General features: G+C 39.9%; 1 protein-coding gene across 1 annotated transcript in view; it reads right to left on the reverse strand.

The window, feature by feature from the left end:
* The window catches only part of LOC306880040 (laminin subunit alpha-4-like), a 72,210-nt gene extending 62,160 nt beyond the window's left edge, over positions 1-10,050 (reverse strand). Inside the window, exon 1 of the mRNA XM_079433311.1 lies at positions 9,754-10,050. Within this exon, the coding sequence (XP_079289437.1) occupies positions 9,754-9,849 (96 nt within the window). The 5' untranslated portion in view covers positions 9,850-10,050. The remainder of the gene's footprint in view (positions 1-9,753) is intronic.
* Positions 10,051-21,162: the final 11,112 nt, after the last annotated feature.

The following is a 21,162-nucleotide window of genomic DNA, read 5'->3' on the forward strand; positions in this document are numbered from 1 at the left end:
CTGTCTGAATGGTCTGTTTAATGTTTAATTAATTAATTTTTTTAATATTTTTAAATAAATGATATGTATGAGTGTTTTGGTTCTCAATGCATTTGTCTACTGCAGTGGTCTGGAATACCAGTCTGTGGACTCTTTCTAGCTAAAGGCTTGGGTATACTTCATTTTCTTTGCTCTGCTCCATTTTGTGCACAGTTGACAGTACAAGCCTTTCGAAGAATATTATATGGACAGCATGCACATATGAATGTATTTAGTGTATGTACACTACTTAGTGAACCTTTGTTTTTTGAGTGCATAAATCACTCATACATGCGCTGCTATCCACGTGGACACAAAAATTGGGATACAAGTATAAAAGTTATGCCAGCACGGGAAGTATTCTTTTGGCTTAAGTGGGCAGTTCTTGGCCAGAAGTCTGGTCAGTTTGATACTCAATGAATGCATGAGCTCATAAAATGTATAGTTGCATTGGTTAAAATGTCTGCTAATGGCTACATGTTAATAAACAAAAGTCCCATTTCAGGGGCTCCCACTTTGTGCAATGGCAACAGCTTGCTATCCTCCTTGCCTGTAACCCATCTCTCTCTCCTTCTTTCTCACACTGTTTACATTGTTTTAGTGAACATACACACCAACTAAGAAACACACAACAGTGCATACCAGTTCATAACAACACACTGTCTTCAAATTATATTGGACAATCTGTAGTTTAGGAGTGTAACAGTAAGTTTTGGTCCTCGAATTTGATTGGCCAAGCAGTGTTCCAAGAGTATTCTGGTATAGAATATAATAGCACACTGAGACATTTCAATATTTGTCAGTGTTCAAAGCATTCCAAACTATGCATGCAGTGCTGAATGGAAGCAAATTTATTATATCCATGATCGCTCAGAGCATGTTTCTCTGAGAAAACTGGAAAACTGTGCACGGGGGAGAGGGAATATCTGTCGCTCTGCTCACTCATATATGCTATTCTAGACTGGTTTTCTGTGTGTTGCATGGTGAAAAGAAGAAATAAAGGCAGAGAATAAATAAATACCTGCAAAAAAAATCTAATAAAAAGAAAATCAGTCTACTACTCCATATGCTGTCTGCTACCTACATAAGAAACACCCAAACTCTCAACATAGGCATAAACAAACAAACAAACAAACAATATTTGATGGAAGGTCATAGAATTTTGAAGGTAAAAACTTGTAGGTACAAAAAAAAATGCAATATTGATCATGGATCATTCAAAATGTAATTCACCTATTGTAAAAATAAAGAAACTAAGAACTAAAATGAGTTGTCAGTTAAAAATCCTATAATAAAATATGATTTGCCTGTTACATGTGGAATATATTTAGGGAGCTTTCACAATGGGCATGTTTGCTGAATTCTGAATCCAAGCTTGTTGCCAGCGCCCCCGCAGCATTGTTCTGAATTCAGACTTAATTCTATCCAACCCTGGTGCATTTGCAATCATCTTGTAACATCAGAAACATGCACAGTGTGTACGATAGAAAATGTAATATATATGGGCCATTCTACGGAATTGGTCCAAAGTCAGAGTTGGAAACATCTTGAACATCTTGTCTTTTTTTCAAAAAAATGTATGCATGCAAATTTTATAATATCCAAGGCACACATTTCAAGTAATTGTGCCGTTAACTCTCATATTGTATTTTTAGAAGGTTTTGGAATATTTGTCCTCTCCTCAAATGTGTCACTACTGAAACACAGTAATAATTATTTAATTAGAAGGGTTATAATGACCTATTAAGTTTTTTTTTTTTTTTTTTTTTTTCAGAAGTAAATCAATAATGATTACATTTTTAACAATATTTCAAGTGTAATTTATGAGATTTGTTGTATTTTGAATCCAATTTTTCTTTGTAAAAGACAAAAAGTTGATCATAATAATTTCAAAGATAAGGATTCATTAGTTTGAATATACATTGAAGTAATAAATATCATAACATCTTAGTTCATAATTCAGTATACTTTATTTTTGACAAAACATCCCATGTTTCGGTAGAATGTTTTGGTATCAACCACATCACATTCAGGGACGAATTATGGGTTGTGTGGGCCCCTGGGCAAAACGTTCGCGAGGGCCCCCCCCCTTAAAAAAAAAAAAAAAAAACGCCAGCATTGTCTGGGACGGCTAGTTGTTACGTCATCATGCCACTTGTGGGTCCAAACTAGTGCGGCGTACTATGGGACTGAGCTCGAATCAGTGTTGCCAGCTTCTTTCGATGGAAAGTAGCTAAAGCCAGTTTGAAAAGTTGCTAAATGTCGTCAGATGACGCCATGCGCTAATTAGCATATTCATTACGTCATCGCGTCATATTACCTTTTACATTTGTTTGTCTCTCTGTGCTCATACTGTATTTTAATGCAGCCAAATTCTCAATAAAACTGTTTTCCTTTATATATTTTACTGTTTATGTTGTCAGTCAACGGGATAAATATGAACTAGTGACTGAAACGCAGCCCTTTAAGAATACACAACCAGCTCTCCCTCCCAAGAAGTTAGTCTGCACAAAAATACTAATTTATAATCGAGCCGTCGTCTGATTAAATCAAATAATACATACAAGATAAGACAAGACAATTCCTGTGCTGTGATTTCGGCTATATTTGCATGTAAAATTAGAGAAGCAACATAATATCTATTTGAACTGAACGCGCTGCTCCTCTCAGCCGCTCACTGAAGAGAGAAAGAGGTGCGTGCGCGCTCACCTCGCGCCGTTGCGGCAGTACCAGCGATCACAGAGACTCGCTAAGGTTTGTCAAAGAAGTCGCTAGATTTGTCGCTAGTCACTTTTGGGGAAAAAGGTCGCTAGGGTGGTCTGAAAAGTCGCTAAATTGGCAACACTGGCTCGAATAGCTTCATCATCAGCGACTTCTTATAGGACACAATCGCTGTCAATCAAAAGGAGATGCAGTCTTTCGACAAACCCTCCAATCATCACGCAGAAGCCCGGAGTCCAGCCCCGCCCACTCCTCCATTCACCCCCAGAGACGCTGAGCGTCCGGGGGCGGGACATAATCGCAGCATTTATCCAATGAGCGTCTAGTTTCGAAGCACTGAAAAAAACTGTTCAAAGCAGCCCCATTGAAGTCAATGGATGCTAGGCTTCAACAGGCAAATACACTGATGCTACGGGAATATATGAGAAGGAAATCGAGTGACCTGCTATATGTAGCTGATTCTGAACGAACTCGTCTCTGAGATGAACGTGTTCTAACGCATTTTTAATCAATAAAATGTTAACACAATAGTACATGTTTGACCATTAATTTTTTGACATTATAGGGGAAGCCGAGCTTCCCTTGCAGTCTTAAAGAAATCCCCACTGGTAGCAACTGTCTACTACAGCATGCTGTCTGCTGTTCTAGCATCGAGTGAAATAACCATCAGACAGAAGTCAGAAAATATTAGAACTTGTCCAGTTTTAATCAACAATGCAAACTGATCATGCAGTTTGAATGTCATACAATTCATGCTCTAAATCAAAGCACTTTTGCTAATCATCCCATTTCTATTCAGCAGCCTGGTTATTACCATGGGAAAAGATAGGTCTCTCCCCATGATTTACGCATTGCAAGTTCTTCAATGTGAAAAAAACTGTTATTAACACCAACTTTCTCAAATTAATTCAAATATTTATTATTTGGAGTGTCATTATTGATGTCACGTACATTCACATCAGAAGAGACCAGAGCGACGAAAGTCATTATTTCTCTATGGAGAGTCGGCGAATTGGCCGAACAAAGCAAATTCACTGGCAGCGAAGCGAATTGGGCGACCAGAGCGAAAAAGAGAAGTTAAAAGTCAGTTAACCTTATGTAATGAGTTATGACGCGGTTCGGTGAAAACCAATTCTAATATATAGATTTACCAACGCCCCACGGTAACAGGCTAAATCAAACATTCCAATGAGCGAACAAAGTGAATAAAGCAAATTCAACAACGAAGCTTCTTCAACGGCCTTGGCGACATGTTCGCTTTGGTCTCTCCTGGTGTGAACGTACAGTGAGAGCCATGTTGGGGCACGGTTAGTGATCACACTACATGTGTACCGTGTCCAGCTGAACCATGCCAGAATCCACCTGTGTACCATATCCCCATACAGAACGGAGTGATCTGGGGTGTAGTGGTAAAATAAGAGGTGGGTGAACTACGAATTCTGTGATCACATTTTGTGCATAAACTATACTATGATGTGCATTTAGATCAATTGAGAAGTGGGTAAACTCTAATTCTGAAATTTCAGAGGTGGGTAAACCGTGTTTACTTGCGTTTAGCCTCCACTACAGCCCTGGGAGTGATTACACTGGTCAAACTCTTACACTGCTACACTGGTCTGGGGGCCACTCAGCGGGCAGGTTAACCGCCTCCATCCCACCATGCTACCGCTCCCTAGTCAGAGGGCCTTCTGTAAGGCTGTTAACAAGCCCCCCTCCCCTCCCCCCAGAAGCCAGGGGCCCCATGGTAGGGGCCCTTGTAATCAGATGGCCCTCTAAAGGTACACTACACCCTCCTCTCTAGGGCCTCCTAGTAGGGCCCTCATAATCAGAGGGCCCTCTAAAAGCCCCCATCCTCCCTAGGACCCCCTGGTAGCCAGAAGCCAGGACTATAATAGGAGGGCCTAAGAGGGCCTTCTAAAAGTAGGCTCCCATGCACCCATTTCCCTTTAAAGTTCCTATAGCAGGGCCGGGGGCCCCCTGAAAGCACCGACCCCCCCACCAGCACCACCACAATTCAAGGGCCCTTGGCAGCCAAACGCCCTCCCTATAGGGTCAGGGGCCCTTGTAGGCAGAGGATCAAAGAATGTAGGCCCTCTAAAATAGACAAACGAAAATACATTGTTGATAAGCGTTGCAAATTGTTTTGGGCTAGGGGCCCCATGGGCCCCCTGCACCCCTAGGGCCCCTGGGCAGCGGCCCCGCTGGCCCGGTTCGTAATCCGTCCCTGATCACATTACAGAATTTTAACTCACAAACTAAAACACTACTAAAACATACTAAAATACAAAAAAACTACATAACTGTACTAACATTTTGTTTATTTCCCCCAAATATGAGGATTATGTGTTCCCTTTTGTCACTACAATAATGATGACATATGTTTCGGTAGTGACAACTCTATGGGCTAACACCCAAAAAAAAAATGTCACTACCGAAACTCCACTAAATGTTTCGGTATAGTGACTGTTTCGGTAGTGACAATTTTAGATACTTTTGAACCTAGCTCAAAGATGCTAATCAGCACATGGTTAGCTAGCACAGTTTTGAACAGTGATAAAAACTAAATGTTATGGAATAACTCCCAAAAAATGGTGTTTGGTAGAGATGTTCCTTAAAGTTACACACAAATTTTTGAACCTTTGTACACATTTACCTCAAAATGATGAGACCTATCCATTCACAATTTTTAGCTATGAGAGCGGGAACACGGGTATATTTCCTTATCATAAATTTATGGGTTTAGTTAAAGGGGTCCTATTATGCTCTTTTACAAAGTCTTGATTTTGTTTTGAGGGTGTACTAGAACATGCTCTCATGCTTGGTGGTTTGAAAATCGCATTATTTTTTCACATAATTTACATTATTACAATACCTTTCTCCCCAGCCTTGCACAAAGACTCAATTAGTTCTGGGTTTGGTGAAGGCCCGCCTTCCGAAAAACGAAATGTGTTGTGATTGGTTAGCTGTCCCAGTGCGTTGTGATTGGTAAACAGCTTAGATGGTGTTTCAGTATTGCCCCGCCCCTTGTCAGAACAGCAAGTTTGTCAATATTGCCATATCAATTCAGACCCCGAGAATATTGAACAAGAGGATCGTGCAGAACATTTGCATGCACGGATATTGCAAGACATATTACAGTGGTAATGTTATAGTTGTTGTTCAAATTTCAAATTTTCATTATATTCAAATTTCTGTAGGCAGGATTTACAATTTGTGATGTCATAAATACAGGAAACCAACTTTGTAGTCCAAACGAGCCGTTCGCTGTAGTTCTTGAAAAGGTTTTTTTTTTTAACTAAATATCTCCCTTTGGAGTGGACTTAGAGATTTGTAACTTCGTAGATCGTTTTATGCCCAAACATACACACTACACACTGACTAAAATTCAAAAAGTGAAAAAGCATAATAGGACCCCTTTAAAATCAGTCTCAGCCAATGGACTAAAACACTGTTTTGGTAGTGACATGAAAAATGCAGGACACCTTTTTTTTTTTTTTTTAACAAAGTTTCAAAATTTACAAAGACAATATAAAATAAATATTTTTTGAACTTCACTTTTTAAAATAATCAAAAAGATATTTTTTAAAAACAACAGTGGGGTAAAAAAAAAATAAAAAAATTATATCAATATAATTTTTATAAGTTGAAATTTAGGGGTTAGGGTTCGGAACAGCCAACTCCCAGTTGAAAGTACCCAATAAATGGTGACTTTATAAAGCTTACTAATGTTTTAAATATTATTGTGGGTTTCAATAGATAAAAATATGTTCTTAATAAGCATCTAAGATTTGAATACTTAAATGCTTTTTAAATGTGTGTTTTGGTTGTGGGACAGCAGTTTGTACCAATTCTGTAGAATGGCCCATATATCTTTTTCCTTTGGTGCTATTATGCACAGCGGAATGAACGGCATGTGCATCACACTAACAGGTCTTTGCCTTTACTAAAAACACACACACAAAATAACACTCTACTCTCCTTCTTCTGTCCTATGCAAAGTATGCTGGGAACTAGAAACCCACTGCCCATACAATTTTCAAAGATATTGATACTGAGCCTCGCCATGTCACGGCTGTCACCAAAATTTCCCCAAAGGATTTTTTTTTGGGGCAGGGTGGGGAACCATAGTACCCAAGCTCCTGCAGATGCAGAGCTTGGGCCAGGACGTAAAAGTCTGATTACTAGTGTGATGGACCCACCACTGATGTCAGTACGAGCAGCTGACATCCCAGTGGTCTCTACGCTCTCAAGCCCAGCAGGCATCCCACTGTCTGCTGCACTTCCTGTGATGGCGGTTGCCATTTTGAGCGTGTGGGCTGCACACTGCACTCCTGAGGCCTCTTCTGTCCACGAGTCTGCTCCAGAGGCCTCTCCTGTCCATGTATCCACTCCAGTGGCTCCAGAGGTGGCGGCTTCTACTGCAGAACCTCCAGAGGAGGCGACGTCCACTGCAGAACCTGGCAGACTTGTCAGTGTCTGTCCTGTCACGGCCATGGAGGCTGTCCATGAACACTTTGCCCATCATGTGAAGTGAAGTGAAGTGACATACGGCCAAGTATGGTGACCCATACTCGGAATACATGCTCTGCTTTTAACCCATCCAAAGTGCGCGCGCACACACACACACACACACACTCCCAGAGCAGTGGGCAGCCATTTTTATGCTGCGGCGCCCAGGGAGCAGTTGGGGGTTCGGTGCCTTGCTCAAGGGTACTTTTGAGAGTGCTATTGAGAGTGGAGAGAGCGCTGTACATTCACTCCCCCCACCTACAATCCCTGCCGGCCCGAGACTCGAACCCGCAACTTTTGGATTAAGAGTCCGACTCTCTAACCATTAGGCCACGACTTCCCTTAATTCTCCTTATTCTCCCATGTCACTGCTAAGGGGGCTATTCATGAACTCTCTGCCTGTTTAGTCAAGATCATGTGGTCTGTCCATGTCTCTGCTCCACCCTGGCTCCCTGCTCTGCCTGCACCGCCATGGATTTCTACTCTGCCGGCTCCGCCATGGCTCCATGCTCCTCTGGATCTGATCCATGGCCTAGGTCCTCCATTGATCATCAGTCTGCCACTGCTTCATGGCCCAGGTCCCCCTCTGCTCCATTGTCTGCCACTGCACCATGGCCCATGGTCTTGCCCTCTGCTTCACGGTCCAGGCCCACCTCTGCCCCACAGCCTAGTTCTACCATTGCCTCACGGTCCAGGCCCACCATTGCTCCATGGCCCATAGTCTTGCTCACTGCTTCATGGTCCAGGCCATGATTCTGAACCTGTTCCCCTGCATAGGCCTGGCCCTCAATCCCTCCCCCTGTTTCGCCTCCGCTCCACCACCCTACTGGACTTTTTCAGTTTTGTTTGGGTTGGGGTGGGTGTTATATTTGGGGCGTCAGGAGCCACCCATAGAGGGGGATCTGTCACGCCTGTTTTGGGTTTTGTTCTATGTTCCTTTTTTCATGTCTTTTATTTTGGAGTTTAGTCATGGTCCCTGTTTGTGTCATGCTTCCCTTGCCCTCTTGTATTCATGCTATTGGTTCTCTTGTTCTTTGTGTCATGTTCTGATTAGTTATTGTCCTATCATGCTACTCTCAGTTCTGTTTCCTCATTGGTTGATTATTGTCATGTGATATGTATTGACTGCTATAAGTAGCCATCTTGTTGTCATTGTTCCTTGTCGTGTATTGATGTATCCCGCTGTTGGTGAGTCTAGTCTGTTCATGCCAAGTCTCAGGTTATGTTTGTATTTTGGATCACGTCTGTAAATAAACTGCACTTGGGTTCTCACTACGCTCACTGTTCAGTGGACTGAATCGTTACAGATATCAAGAATTTTTAAGTTACTACAACTTTTTTTGTTGTTGTTTTCTTTAAATCCGTTAACACGGAAATCTGAGTTTAAATTACATACAATATTAAGGTGACGTTAAAGATAACTTCTAATAAAAGACAGCTTTCATATATTTTGAATATAACTATGAAATATTATGAACTAAGAAACCTTATTCTGCCAAATTCTCTGATGGCAGCATTATTTTGTTACTTTGCAGACTTACAGACTTTGCATTAGGAGGAACATGTCTAAAAAAAAAAAAGGTCTAGTTAGAGATCTTATTACAAGCTTTGGTACACAACTTGAATCTCTTCTGATCCTCAGGGAATTTATCAGTACAGAAGTGTTCCCACTCTGCCCATTGGATCAGTTCCTCCTAATGCAGTCTGTTTCATGTCCCCCCCTCTGTTGCATTTCCGGTGAGGAGTGACTATTAGACCCTCTAGACTCTCAACAGCTGCTGGTTGGGTAGGTGGGGGTGGGAAGGGCACAGAGTTTTGGAGTGGGCAGTTTTTTACAGATTATGAGATGCATACGCCTCTCTCTTTGTAAAGACCTTTATAAACCGCTTTTTTTCATAGCATATTCAAAACTAAACCTTATGTTTATTGGAACACTAGATTCCATACAAGACGTCCACACCCAAACAGCCACGTAAAACATTTAATTCTGATCAGCAACTATTGAGAAATCTCAGTATCTCCAGTAACAATAGCCCAGAGATAAGTGCTATTGCTTTAAAGTTGCTTGTGAAGTTCTGAAATGTTTAACTTTAAGTCGAATTTGTTTATATACTGTATGGCACTTTTCACGATACACTTTGTTTTAAATTGACTCTTTTCTGATATTTTTCCTATAATTCCTCAGGATAAATAAAAACACAAATGAGACAAGTACTAGCATAGCCTAGATCAAATAATCAGAACACTGAATTTGATTAGAGATAGTTGAGCGTACTGAAATCTATTTTTATAATAATGATAATTCTGAACACACACAGCTCTAACAAGAAAGCAACACTTTTAAAGAAACTGCTCTGGATAGAAGTATATCTGCAGCATCTATAAACAAGTATAACAAGTAATAAAGGAACTAAAATCAACATATAGATGCCAAAGGTTTCACAATAAACAAATAATTCATAATTCAAATATTTCTCTTTTCTCAGCCATAAAGAGAGGACTTACCCTGTAGACTTTGTTTAACTGTTGCGAGGAAGCTGTGTGCGTGAGTGCTGACAAAATGCAGAGAACACAGATAGATCCAAACAGCAGGGAGGCCATGATTCCCCCTGCAAACAACTCTAAATGCCCAGGCAGTGTGTGTTGTTGTGTTCCCTGCTGTAGTCTTTCTCACATCTACTTCTCCCTTGGCTATTTTTTGTCCTTACTCAAGCCTATGTAGTCTGCACTGCTGTTCTCTTCTCTCGCTTACGCCCTGCCCTGCCAAGCTGGACTTCCTCCCTCGATCACCCCCGGCCCCCCTTTTCTTCACGCACACATTTCCCTCACAAGATCTTGAATGGAAATCAGATGCAACTAAGAAAATATAATTTTAAAGAATCCAAACCGAGGAAGAAATATGTAAGCTCTTTGTGTTTTCTTGTGTAACTTCTGCCGTTGTTACCCTAAATGTGAGTGTAATGATGGCGAATTGGCAAAGAGTGAGTAATGAGAATGAGCTTTATTGGCCAAGTATGTTTACACATACAAGGAATTTGTTGTAGTGACAGAAGCTCCATAGTGCAACAGAAAGACATCAACAGGACAGGACACAGGAAATAAAAACAAAATAACAACAAATAGCCAATAATCAATGTACAAAGCAGCAAAAAAAAAAAAAAAAAAAAAATATATATATATATATATATATAATATAGACAACTATGTATGTACAGGTCAAGTATGTGCAAATTAGAAATTAGAAATTAGAAAAATAAAAATGAAATAAGTGAGTGTGGTGAATGGATAATGTATTAGTTGTGTGTTTCACGTTTATTGTTGAGTGTTCATGAGATGTATTGACTGAGGGAAGAAACTGTTCCTGTGTCTGGTCGTTCTGGTGCTCAGAGTTATGTAGCGTCGACCAGACGGTAACAGTTCAAAGAGGTTGTGTGCTGGATGTGAGGGGTCCAGAGTGATTTTACCAGCCCTTTTGCTCACTCTGGATGAGTACAGTTCTTGGAGAGTGGGGAGGGTGGTACCAATGATTCGCTCAGCAGACCGGACTACCCTCCGTAGTCTTCTGAGGTCAGATTTGGTAGCTGAGCTGAACCAGACAGTTATAGAAGTGCAGAGGATGGATTCAATGATGGCGGAGTAGAACAGTTTCAGTAAGTCCTGTGGTAGGTTGAACTTCCTCAGCTGGCGAAGAAAGTACAACCTCTGCTGGGCCTTCCTGACAATGGAGTCAATGTGAATATCCCACTTCAGGTCCTGAGAGATGGTGGTGCCCAGGAACCTGAATGACTCCACTGCAGTCACAGTGCTGTTCATGATGGTGAGTGGGGGAGAGCAGGGGGGTTTCTCCTGAAGTCCACAATCATCTCCACAGTTTTGAGCGTGTTAAGCTCCAGGTTGTTGAGACTGCACCAGACAGCCAGCTCCTTAACCTCCTGTCTGTAAGCAGACTCGTCACTGTCCTGGATGAGGCCGATCAGTGTGGTGTCGTCTGCAAACTTCAGGAGCTTGACAGAGGGGTCTTTAGAGGTGCAGTCATTGGTGCAGAGGGAGAAGAGCAGTGGGGAGAGAACGCAGCCCTGAGGAGCTCCAGTGCTGATGGTGCGGGTGCTGGATGTGAATTTACCAAGCTTTACTAACTGCTGTCTGTCTGTCAGGAAGCTGTTGATCCACTGACAATTGACAGCTCTTCGCTCATTACACTACCCTTTAACCTTGGGTGTGGCCCTCCCCCTCTCTGTGAATGTCTCTTAACCTTTCTAACCAACTGGAAACACCATCTCCTACAACACACACACGTTTAGGTGAAAGCGTGACAACATATCCATATGCTCAGATACACATATGCTCTTGTATGTGTTGGTTGTTCTTTGTGTAGTCCAGTGGTTCTCAATTCCTATCAACTCACTTTTCTGCACATTGTTTTATGTCTCTCTTATCTGACACTCTCCTAGTGAGCTGATGTTCTGAATCAACTAAATTATATAAGAGAGAGAGTCATACAAAAAATGGAAAGCGGTGGGTCACCATGACTGGAATTGAGAACCGTTGGTGTAGTCACTCATGGAAAGTGGACCTTGCTTTATGCGCTAAGGCAGTCATGCTAAAATAAAAAAAGAAGCTTCCCCAAACTGTTCCCACAAAGCTGGAAGCATAGCATTGTCCAAAATGAATAAGATTTTCCTTCACTGGAAGTAAGGGGCCAAGCCCAATCCCTGAAAAACAGCCCCATACCATCATCCCTGCTTCACCAAACTTTACAGTTGGCAGAATGCAGTCAGGCAGGAAATATTCTCCTGGCTTATCAGACTGCCAAACAGAGAAGTGTGATTCATCACTCCACAGAACAGGTTTCCACTGCTCCAGAGTCCAGTGACAGTGTGTTTTACTCAGCTCCAACTGATGCTTGGCTGAGTGGCTGAGTGGCTGCTGTTCCTAAATGCATTTACTTTACAAAATTACTACTTACAGTTGACAGTGGAATATCTAGCAGGAATGAAATTTCAAGAACTGATTTATTGCAAAGTTGACATCTTATCACAGTACCACAATTCAATTCACTGAGCTCGTCAGAACCAGGGGTGTTTCGGTAACACTTTATTTCGATAGTCCACTTTAGACATTCTATTATCAGTAAGTAACTTTGCCACTACATGTCAACTTGCATTCATTAGAGGATTCGTAGACTGTCTGTTTAATGTCTTCTAACACTTTATTTTGATGGGTAAACAACATATAACATACTGACTATTAGAAACTTTGCAAGTATATGTCAACTTATTCTACTAACCCTAAACCTACCTTAACAGTCTACTCTGAGAGTTAGAAGACATGTAGTTGCAAATTAATGAGAATTAGTTGACATGTAGTTACAAAGTTAATTATAGTTAGTAGAATGTCTAAAGTGGACTTTCAAAATAAAGTGTTTCTAGCACAGGCCCCCCATCAAAAAAGTGTGCCCATATTTTTATACACCTTTTTAATCCTGCTTTGGATATAAATGAATATAAATCGTCTTTTCAGTAGGCAGGGGCTGAACCAAGTCCAGGGTTAGGCTAAAAGTAGCCTAATGTTAGTGCAATCTATTAACTACGCACATCATAAACCCATCTTTTTAGGCAAGTACCAGATACGGGTGTCATGCCACAAGATATTTTTAATTTGACTGAATTTGTATTTAACTTGCAAGCAAAGAACATAGAACATTACTACTTCAGTCTAATGCGAGTTTAAGCACTCTAAAAAAACTCCCATTATAATCAGTGAAGCTGTCGACACTGTATGATGAATGAATAACTTACATCGTACGTACATCTGCAATTTGTTGTTAATGATGATAGAATTCATGAGAATACAGAATTCAGTCATCGAGCCTGTGCACTGAACAAAACTTTGGCATTTCAGCAATGGCCATTCTGAATGCTTTTGATTGGCCATTGCATTTTTAAGATCACCGGACCACATGTTTGGTTATAATGCACGACAGTGTAAAAACATGTACAAAGAAACATGATGCAACATTAACAAATCTAAACTTAATGCCACAATCGGCACTTCTCAAATAATTTTCATTTTAAGACAGCTGAATAGATATAATTTAATTGTTCAGGGGCATTGTTTGTCCCAAGCCCCTGTTAATTTCTGACCCGTGGCCACAGGAAGACTAACCTTACCCAGCCTTTTAAACACACTCTGTCTATGGTCTTTACCTTCGGCATAGAGTCTTTGTTAAAAAGCTGCACGCTTAATAAAAAGCTGCTTCATCGATGTCAAATCATAGAAGACATTTGCAAGTTTTGTTTCCAACAGTGGGTTGTAGGTAAATATCCATCTCATTCTCATCAGGCAAATGAATCAAACTGAATAGCGAACAATTTCAGACCACTCTCAAATGTCCATTTTCAGACACCTGTACTTCCGCAAGTGACATCACTTGCATTTATATATATTTTTTTTTTTTAATTAAATTGAATCTATCATCATTTTACAACAGTAGCCAGGTTGTGACGACAAGAAAAGAAATACAAAATTACAATGTCACATGCAATCAACACAAATCATTTGTGTAGCCAATGGAGAAAAGATGCTGTGGTGGTTAAACTGAATATATAAACCGAATTCTGGAAATGTTGGGACATTTTTTAAATTTGAATAAAATGAAAACTAAAAGAATTTCAAATCACATGAGCCAATATTTTATTCACAATAGAACATAGATAACAAATGTTTAAACTAAGAAATTGTACAATTCTATGCACAAAATGAGCTCATTTCAAATTTGATGCCTGCTACAGGTCTCAAACTAGTTGGGACGGGGGCATGTTTACCATGGTGTAGCATCTCTTCTTTTCAAAACAGTTTGAAGACGTCTGGTCATCGAGGTTATGAGTTTCTGGAGTTTTGGTGTTGGATTTGGTCCCATTCTTGTCTGATATAGGTTTCCAGCTGCTGAAGAGTTTGTGGTCATCTTTGACGTATTTTTCGTTTAATGATGCGCCATATGTTCTCTATATGTGAAAGAAACTGCAGGCAAGCCACTTCAGCACCCGGACTCTTCTACTACGAAGACATGCTGTTGTAATAGATAGTATGTGGTTTTGCATTGTCCTACTGAAATACACGTAATGGGGAGCATATGTTGCTCTAAAACCTTTATATACAGTGGTGTGAAAAAGTGTTGGCCCCCTTCCTGATTTTAAATTTTTTTGCATGTTTGTCACACTTTAATGTTTCAGATCATCAAACAAATTTAAATATTAATCAAAGATAACACAAGTAAACACAACATGCAGTTTTTAAATGAAGTTTTTTATTATGAAGGGAAAACAAAATCCAAACCCACATGGCCCTGTGTGAAAAAGTGCTTGCCCCCTAAACCTAGTAGCTGGTTGGGACACCCTTAGCAGCAACAACTGCAATCAAGCGTTTGCAATAACTTGCAATGAGTCTGTTACAGCGCTGTGGAGAAATTTTGGCCCACTCATCTTGGCAGAATTGTTGTAATTCAGCCACATTGGAGGGTTTTCGAGCATGAACCGCCTTTTTAAGGTCGTGCCACAGCATCTCGATAGGATTCAGGTCAGGACTTTGACTAGGCCACTCCAAAGTCTTCATGTTGTTTTTCTTCAGCCATTCAGAGGTGGATTTGCTGGTGTGTTTTGGATCATTGTCCTGCTGCAGAACCCAAGTTCGCGTCAGCTTGAGGTCACGAACAGATGGCCGGACATTGTCCTTCAGGATTTTTTGGTAGACAGCTGAATTCATGGTTCCATTTATCACAACAAGTCTTCCAGGTCCTGAAGCAGCAAAACGGCCCCAGACCATCACACTACCACCACCATATTTTACTGTTGGTATGATGTTCTTTTTCTGAAATGCTGTTTTACTTTTACGCCAGATGTAATGGGACACACACCTTCCAAAAAGTTCAACTTTTGTCTCGTCAGTCCACAGAGTATTTTCCCAAAAGTCTTGGGGATCATCAAGATGTTTTCTGGCAAAACTGAGATGAGCCTTTATATTCTTTTTGCTCAGCAGCGGTGTTCGTCTTGGAACTCTGCCATGCAGGCCATTTTTGCCCAGTCTTTCTTATGGTGGAGTCATGAACACTGACCTTAACTGAGGCAAGTGAGGCCTGCAGTTCTTTAGATGTTGTTGTGGGGTCTTTTGTGACCTCTTGGATGAGTCGTCACTGCGCTTTTGGGGTAATTTTGGTCGGCCGGCCACTCACGGAAGGGTTCACCACTGTTCCATGTTTTCTCCATTTGTGGATAATGGCTCTCACTGTGGTTCGCTGGAGTCCCAAAGCTTTAGAAATGGCTTTATAACCTTTTCCAGACTGATAGACCTCAATTACTTTCTTTCTTATTTGTTTCTGAATTTCTTTGGATCTCAACATGATGTGTAACTTTTGAGGATCTTTTGGTCTACTTCACTTTGTCAGGCAGGTCCTATTTAAGTGATTTCTTGATTGCCAACTTCTAACATCTTTTAACAACATTCTCGGAATGTTTTTTTTTGTGTGTTATTTGTACACGATTGAGGTTCTTGTAGTGTTAAAAGAAAACGGTATTTTAACAACATTCTCAAAACGTTATTTTAATGTTATTTGTACACGATTGAGGATCTCGTAATGGTAAGAGAAAACGGTCTTATAACAACATTCTCGGGAATGTTATTTTGATGTTATTTGTACACGATTGAGGTTCTCATAATGGTTAGAGAAAATGTCTTTAGAACAACACTCTCAGAACATCCTTGTGATGTAATTTGTACTTGATTGTTCTCATCATGTTAAAATAAATCTTTCTTACAGCATATTTAAGAAACAGCCTCATAATGTTGATATAAAAAGTTTAGAAATATAATGTTATCATAACGTTATTGTCAGGGTTCTGTCACTTCGGTCTAGAGATTCCTGACACTCCCGTCATGTCTCTGTTTTCTTGTGAGCATGCGGCTTCGAGGGCGCTCTCATCTGCGTGCCCTGTTTCCTTGTTTCATGTTGGAGCATGGTGATCGGATCCCGGCACTCATGTCTTGTTCAGTCTCAGTTTTTGCTCCGTGTCGGGGTTCGGACACTCATGCTCCATGTTCTGTCTTGTTGTGTGAGTGTGCGGTCTCGAGTTCACTCCGGCCATGCGCTTCTCTGTCCACATGAGTGGTGTTGGTTTTGTTTCTTGTTTTGTTTTTTTCTTGGTTTTGTGTAGCACGCGGTTCCATGTTCGGCCACATGCTTTTCTCATTTTCTTGTGTTGTTGCATGCAGTTCGTGTTTTTATCGGCTACGCGCTTTCATGTTATGTTTTGTCTTGTGCTGTTGAGCTTGTGTTCTTCATTGGCTGCATGCTTTCGTGTTGTCATGTCTTGTGTGAACACACGGCTTATGAGTATTGTCATTAGCTGCATGTTCTATGGATGGTAAAATTCGCCAATTCGCACTGGGGTATTGGCATAAAAGTTAGCGATGGGATCGTTTGTAACATGTTTGCATTGGGGTTCTGTAGCACAGTCATTTCCTTTCTGAATATGGTATTTGGATTTGGGCACATCCCAGTGCCATACTGAATTGCATAGCATCATTTTTATTTAATTTTTTTCATCATATCGCATTGTGTTGAATTTAATTGAAATCAGATCGCACTGCATCATAATAGGGGTGAATCGTATTTCATCGCATTGGTAGCTGCTTCATATGTATCTTGAATGTATCCTATCACTGGTTATGCATATCGCATCGCACTCAGCTTTGGAGATGCTCATCCGCGTAGTCGTCTTGTTTTGCACATGGCCCGTGATTTGTTTTGCTGGCCATGAGCTTCTTTTTGTTTTGTGTGAGCACTTTTTTCTTCTTTCCATGTGCTCTCATGTCTATTGTCTTGACCCCACCCATCTTGTTACCTCATTATTGGTTCAGTTGCCTCACCTGTTGTCCCTCGTTACCCTCCTCATTTGCTCCCTATTTATTCTCCTTGTTCTGTGCCAGTTCGTCGTCATATGTTCTCTGGTTGTGTCCTGCCCTGCCTTTTCCTGCCCAGCCTGTCAAATTGCCAGCTGAGTTTTTCCCCCACGGGGTAGGTTTCGTTGTTTGTTTTGGTTTTGTTTTTATTAATAAAATACCATCTTCTGCACTACTGAGTCCTTGCCTCATCTTGCACTCCTGACAGTTATGAAAATGTTAGATTGGGATATTCTTGTAACATTCACATAACCGAGAACAAATGTTCCTCAAACATTAAAAAACCTGAATGTTTCGAATGTTTACATAACATTAAAAATAACGTTGTCATAAGAGGTTTAAAAGATCAAAGGGAATTTTTGTCCTACGTTTGTATAATCAGTAAAAAATGTTCTCATCAAATATGGGCGTTTCAAACATAGAGAGAACATTTAAATATAAGGTTCTCATAATGTTATGACAATGGTAGAGTAGAATGTTCCTCAAACATTTAAAAAAAAAATGGACAGGACGTGTACAAAACATTCCGTAATAACGTTTTCAAAATGGTACGTTTTCAAAAAACTGGACATTTTCAACGTGTACCAAACTTTCCAAAATAACGTTTTCATAATTTAATGGGAATGTTAGTAAAACTTTCTGACAACTCGTTTTTGATAGCTGGGATGCTGAAAGTGGAAACTTCAGTATGTTCAGTCTCTCTGACTAGTCATCTGACCTTCAGTTTTATTAGGGTATGCTGAAAATCATGTGGATGAGTTATCTATTACTGAAATGCGTTTTAAAAAGGCAGTGGTCATGTTGTTACCTTGTCATGCTAGGAGATTAAAACTATTAATATTTTCCAGCTAAACTTGTTGCTATGATGCATATCCGAATGTAAGCCAGTGGTTCTCAATTCCAGTCCTGGTAACCCACCACTACATGTTGTATGTATGTCTTGTCTTTGTCCCAGCCTGGAACTGAGATACACCGACACACACAACCCTCTAAATTTAACCTCTAACAACAAATAAAAGACATGTGGAAATAACTCTGGCACATGTTGTAGTTTGCCCTGGCGACATTATGCATCAGAAATTGAGAATTTATCATTTTACCATACACATTTTTTTACACAAACCCTGCTGAAAAATCCAGCATTGCTGGTCGCCAGAATAAGGTATGTTTTGCAAGCTGGGACCAGCATGGGATGCTGGTTGCTGGTTTGCTGGTCCCCAGCACAGTAAGCAGGTGTGCTGGTGAACCAGCAATGTTATGTTTTGCATGCTGGGACCAGTTTGGGTCCATGCTGGTGTGCTGATGGACCAGTATTTGTTGTCTTTTGGGTGCTGGTATAATCCCAGTAAGGCCACAACAAAACTTGTGTATGTGTCACATATCACGTTTCTTTTGAAATTGGTTTGTGTTTGTAGTTAAAGACAATTTTCCAAATCAATTTTAACAAATTATTTAATAAAGAAAAACACCAGTTGCTGGTAACATGTTAACACAGTAAAATCCCCGGTGTTAAACAAACACTGCTCAAACACATCAACTGCTTACAGCAACACAACCTTAGATTAAATCATAATTTTAACAGATGATGATTAAACAATTCCATAAACAGAATTACTATGTTCACTTATTGCAAACCAGTTTGGCTTTATTTCTTTCATATGGTACATGTACAAAGGTTGCTGAAATATGTTACCATTATGGTAATTAATGTTCCCTTTAGCTGGGCTCTCTGCCATTGACTTTGGTTGAATTAACTCTAATTCAGCAGTTGCATGCAGAAAGTGCACGCTATCACTATTTTCAATAATATTTCATGGTCCTTACTGCACTGACATACCTTTTACTAGGTGTACTTTTTGAAATCAGTGACTGACAGCTGGATTTAGACATATGAGACTTCCCAGATAAATATGAACATCTTTAAAAACAACAACTTTCAGTTTTGAACTTTCATTATCAAGTTGTTATTAACTGTCCCATTGAAAGGGCTCTTCTCATAAGCCCTGTTTTTGAACAAACTGCTTATGATTAAACTTCTATTAGATATTTGTGGTTTTCATATCTCTAAATGAATTTATGCAATGTACTCAAGCTCTTTTTAACTGATTTGTGTACAGATCTTATGAAAAAGGAGAATTCCTTTGATGCTTTAAAAAGTTTTACCGGTTTACCAGTGACATTAATTAATAAGGTTTTCATAACTAAAGCAATTACAGTTTTTTCTCGATTGCTTAAACACCTTTCTTGGAATTATGCCTCTTCTTTGCGAAACTCTAAACACAAATCCACAACTTTGAACTCAATTCCCCAAACGTCCTATGTACAGGTCAAAATGAAGCTCTCCACTCAAAACAACTCAATCTTCCTGAACAACCAAACTTTGCTCTCAGACATGACACACAACCCCTCAAAAACACACACACTACAACACAGTCTTACACACTGATGAGATAAATTCAAAACAATACTACAAAAACCGGTAATAAATCTTGTTTGTGGTACACGCCAAGTGTTTTATTTCTTACAATAATTTACAGCTTTTCTCGATTGCAAACACACAATTCATGAAACCATTCACCATTTTCTCACAACCATAAACACAATCTCAAAACTACACACCAACTTGTGCAAACTTCAAACTTCCAGGTCAAACTCAAACATTTTAGTCAAAAACATGTTCTCTTTTGTCAGAATCTAATCTTTGGCCTCAGATGACACACAAACCTGTCAAATACACAGACTATTTTCCTGACTAGTGAACACTAGTGAGATCAATTCAAAACACTGTTACAAAAACCTCCTTTTGGGAAACAGGAAACATCTTGCTATTCAATGACTGTTACAGTCTGCAGCATAAATAGAGCGGTGCAGATACAGTAAAATTCACCAATAAACTTTAAGAAAAGTTTACTTTCATTACACTACTGTAAAGTTATCTTACAGTAGATGAATAGCACTAAAAGAGAAAAGTACAAAAATCAAACAACAGAATATACAGTAAACACACATTGGCATAAACTGTCAGTTACTATACAGCAATAAACAAATACTGTAAATTAATTAATTCTGCATCCTCTGCCAAGTTGCATTACAGTATTGGTAAAATCCTTATTTGTTATACTATAGCAGTTTCTTAGTCTTCTGACAAAAGATGTTTCCTCCCCTAGACAGTCAACTCTCAGTTCTGCACAAATACATGTAAGTAGTACTTGGCTACAAATCAATTCAACCGTTATGAGTTTGAGGGTGTGTGGTACAGTATTTACAGTACAAAGAATAGTGAAAGTCCTCTCATCTGAAATACTGCTACTATGTACTGCAAGTGTAATGTGTAAGTAGTGTAAAAACCCTGTAGATGAGCCTGCAGGCCAGCTTTCCTTATGGTCATTCCATGCACAAGAACATGGTCAACTATAATGCTTTATATTTCATCAGCAACAAATTACCCTTGACCTCATCCCCTTCATTTTTATTTTCTCCTCCTATTCCTCTTTGTATCCCATTACCAGGATTCATTTTCCAAAACACAATCACCTGTGCTCCTGTTCATATCATCCTGAGATTCTGACTGCTGTGTCATCAATTTTGCTACTGAATGTTCACACATGGATAAATGTGTGCTATTTATGTTCATTTTGTGATTCTTGAGGTAGTTATATTGTGTGTTTGTTATTTCTCAATGAGAACCTGTGAAAAATGATGCCATTCTTGCCCTCTCCCTCTCCACCTCCTACTCTTCCTCTCCTTTCATTTCTTTCTCTACTCCCTACTCCTTCTCCTCCTCCTCTGTGGTGTCCTTGACCTCTTCATTCACGTCTCTGTGGATCCATTGTTTCAAACCTGAATACAGTTTTTCTCAGTGGCTTTGGTGCATTTCTCGAATCATCCTTATTCTAATATTTGCAAAGTAGTATGTGCATTTCTCAAAACAATTTGTACAAACAGCACCACACAATGGAT

Source organism: Barbus barbus, assembly GCF_936440315.1.
Source record: "Barbus barbus genome assembly, chromosome: 14".
Lineage (NCBI taxonomy): Eukaryota > Metazoa > Chordata > Actinopteri > Cypriniformes > Cyprinidae > Barbus > Barbus barbus.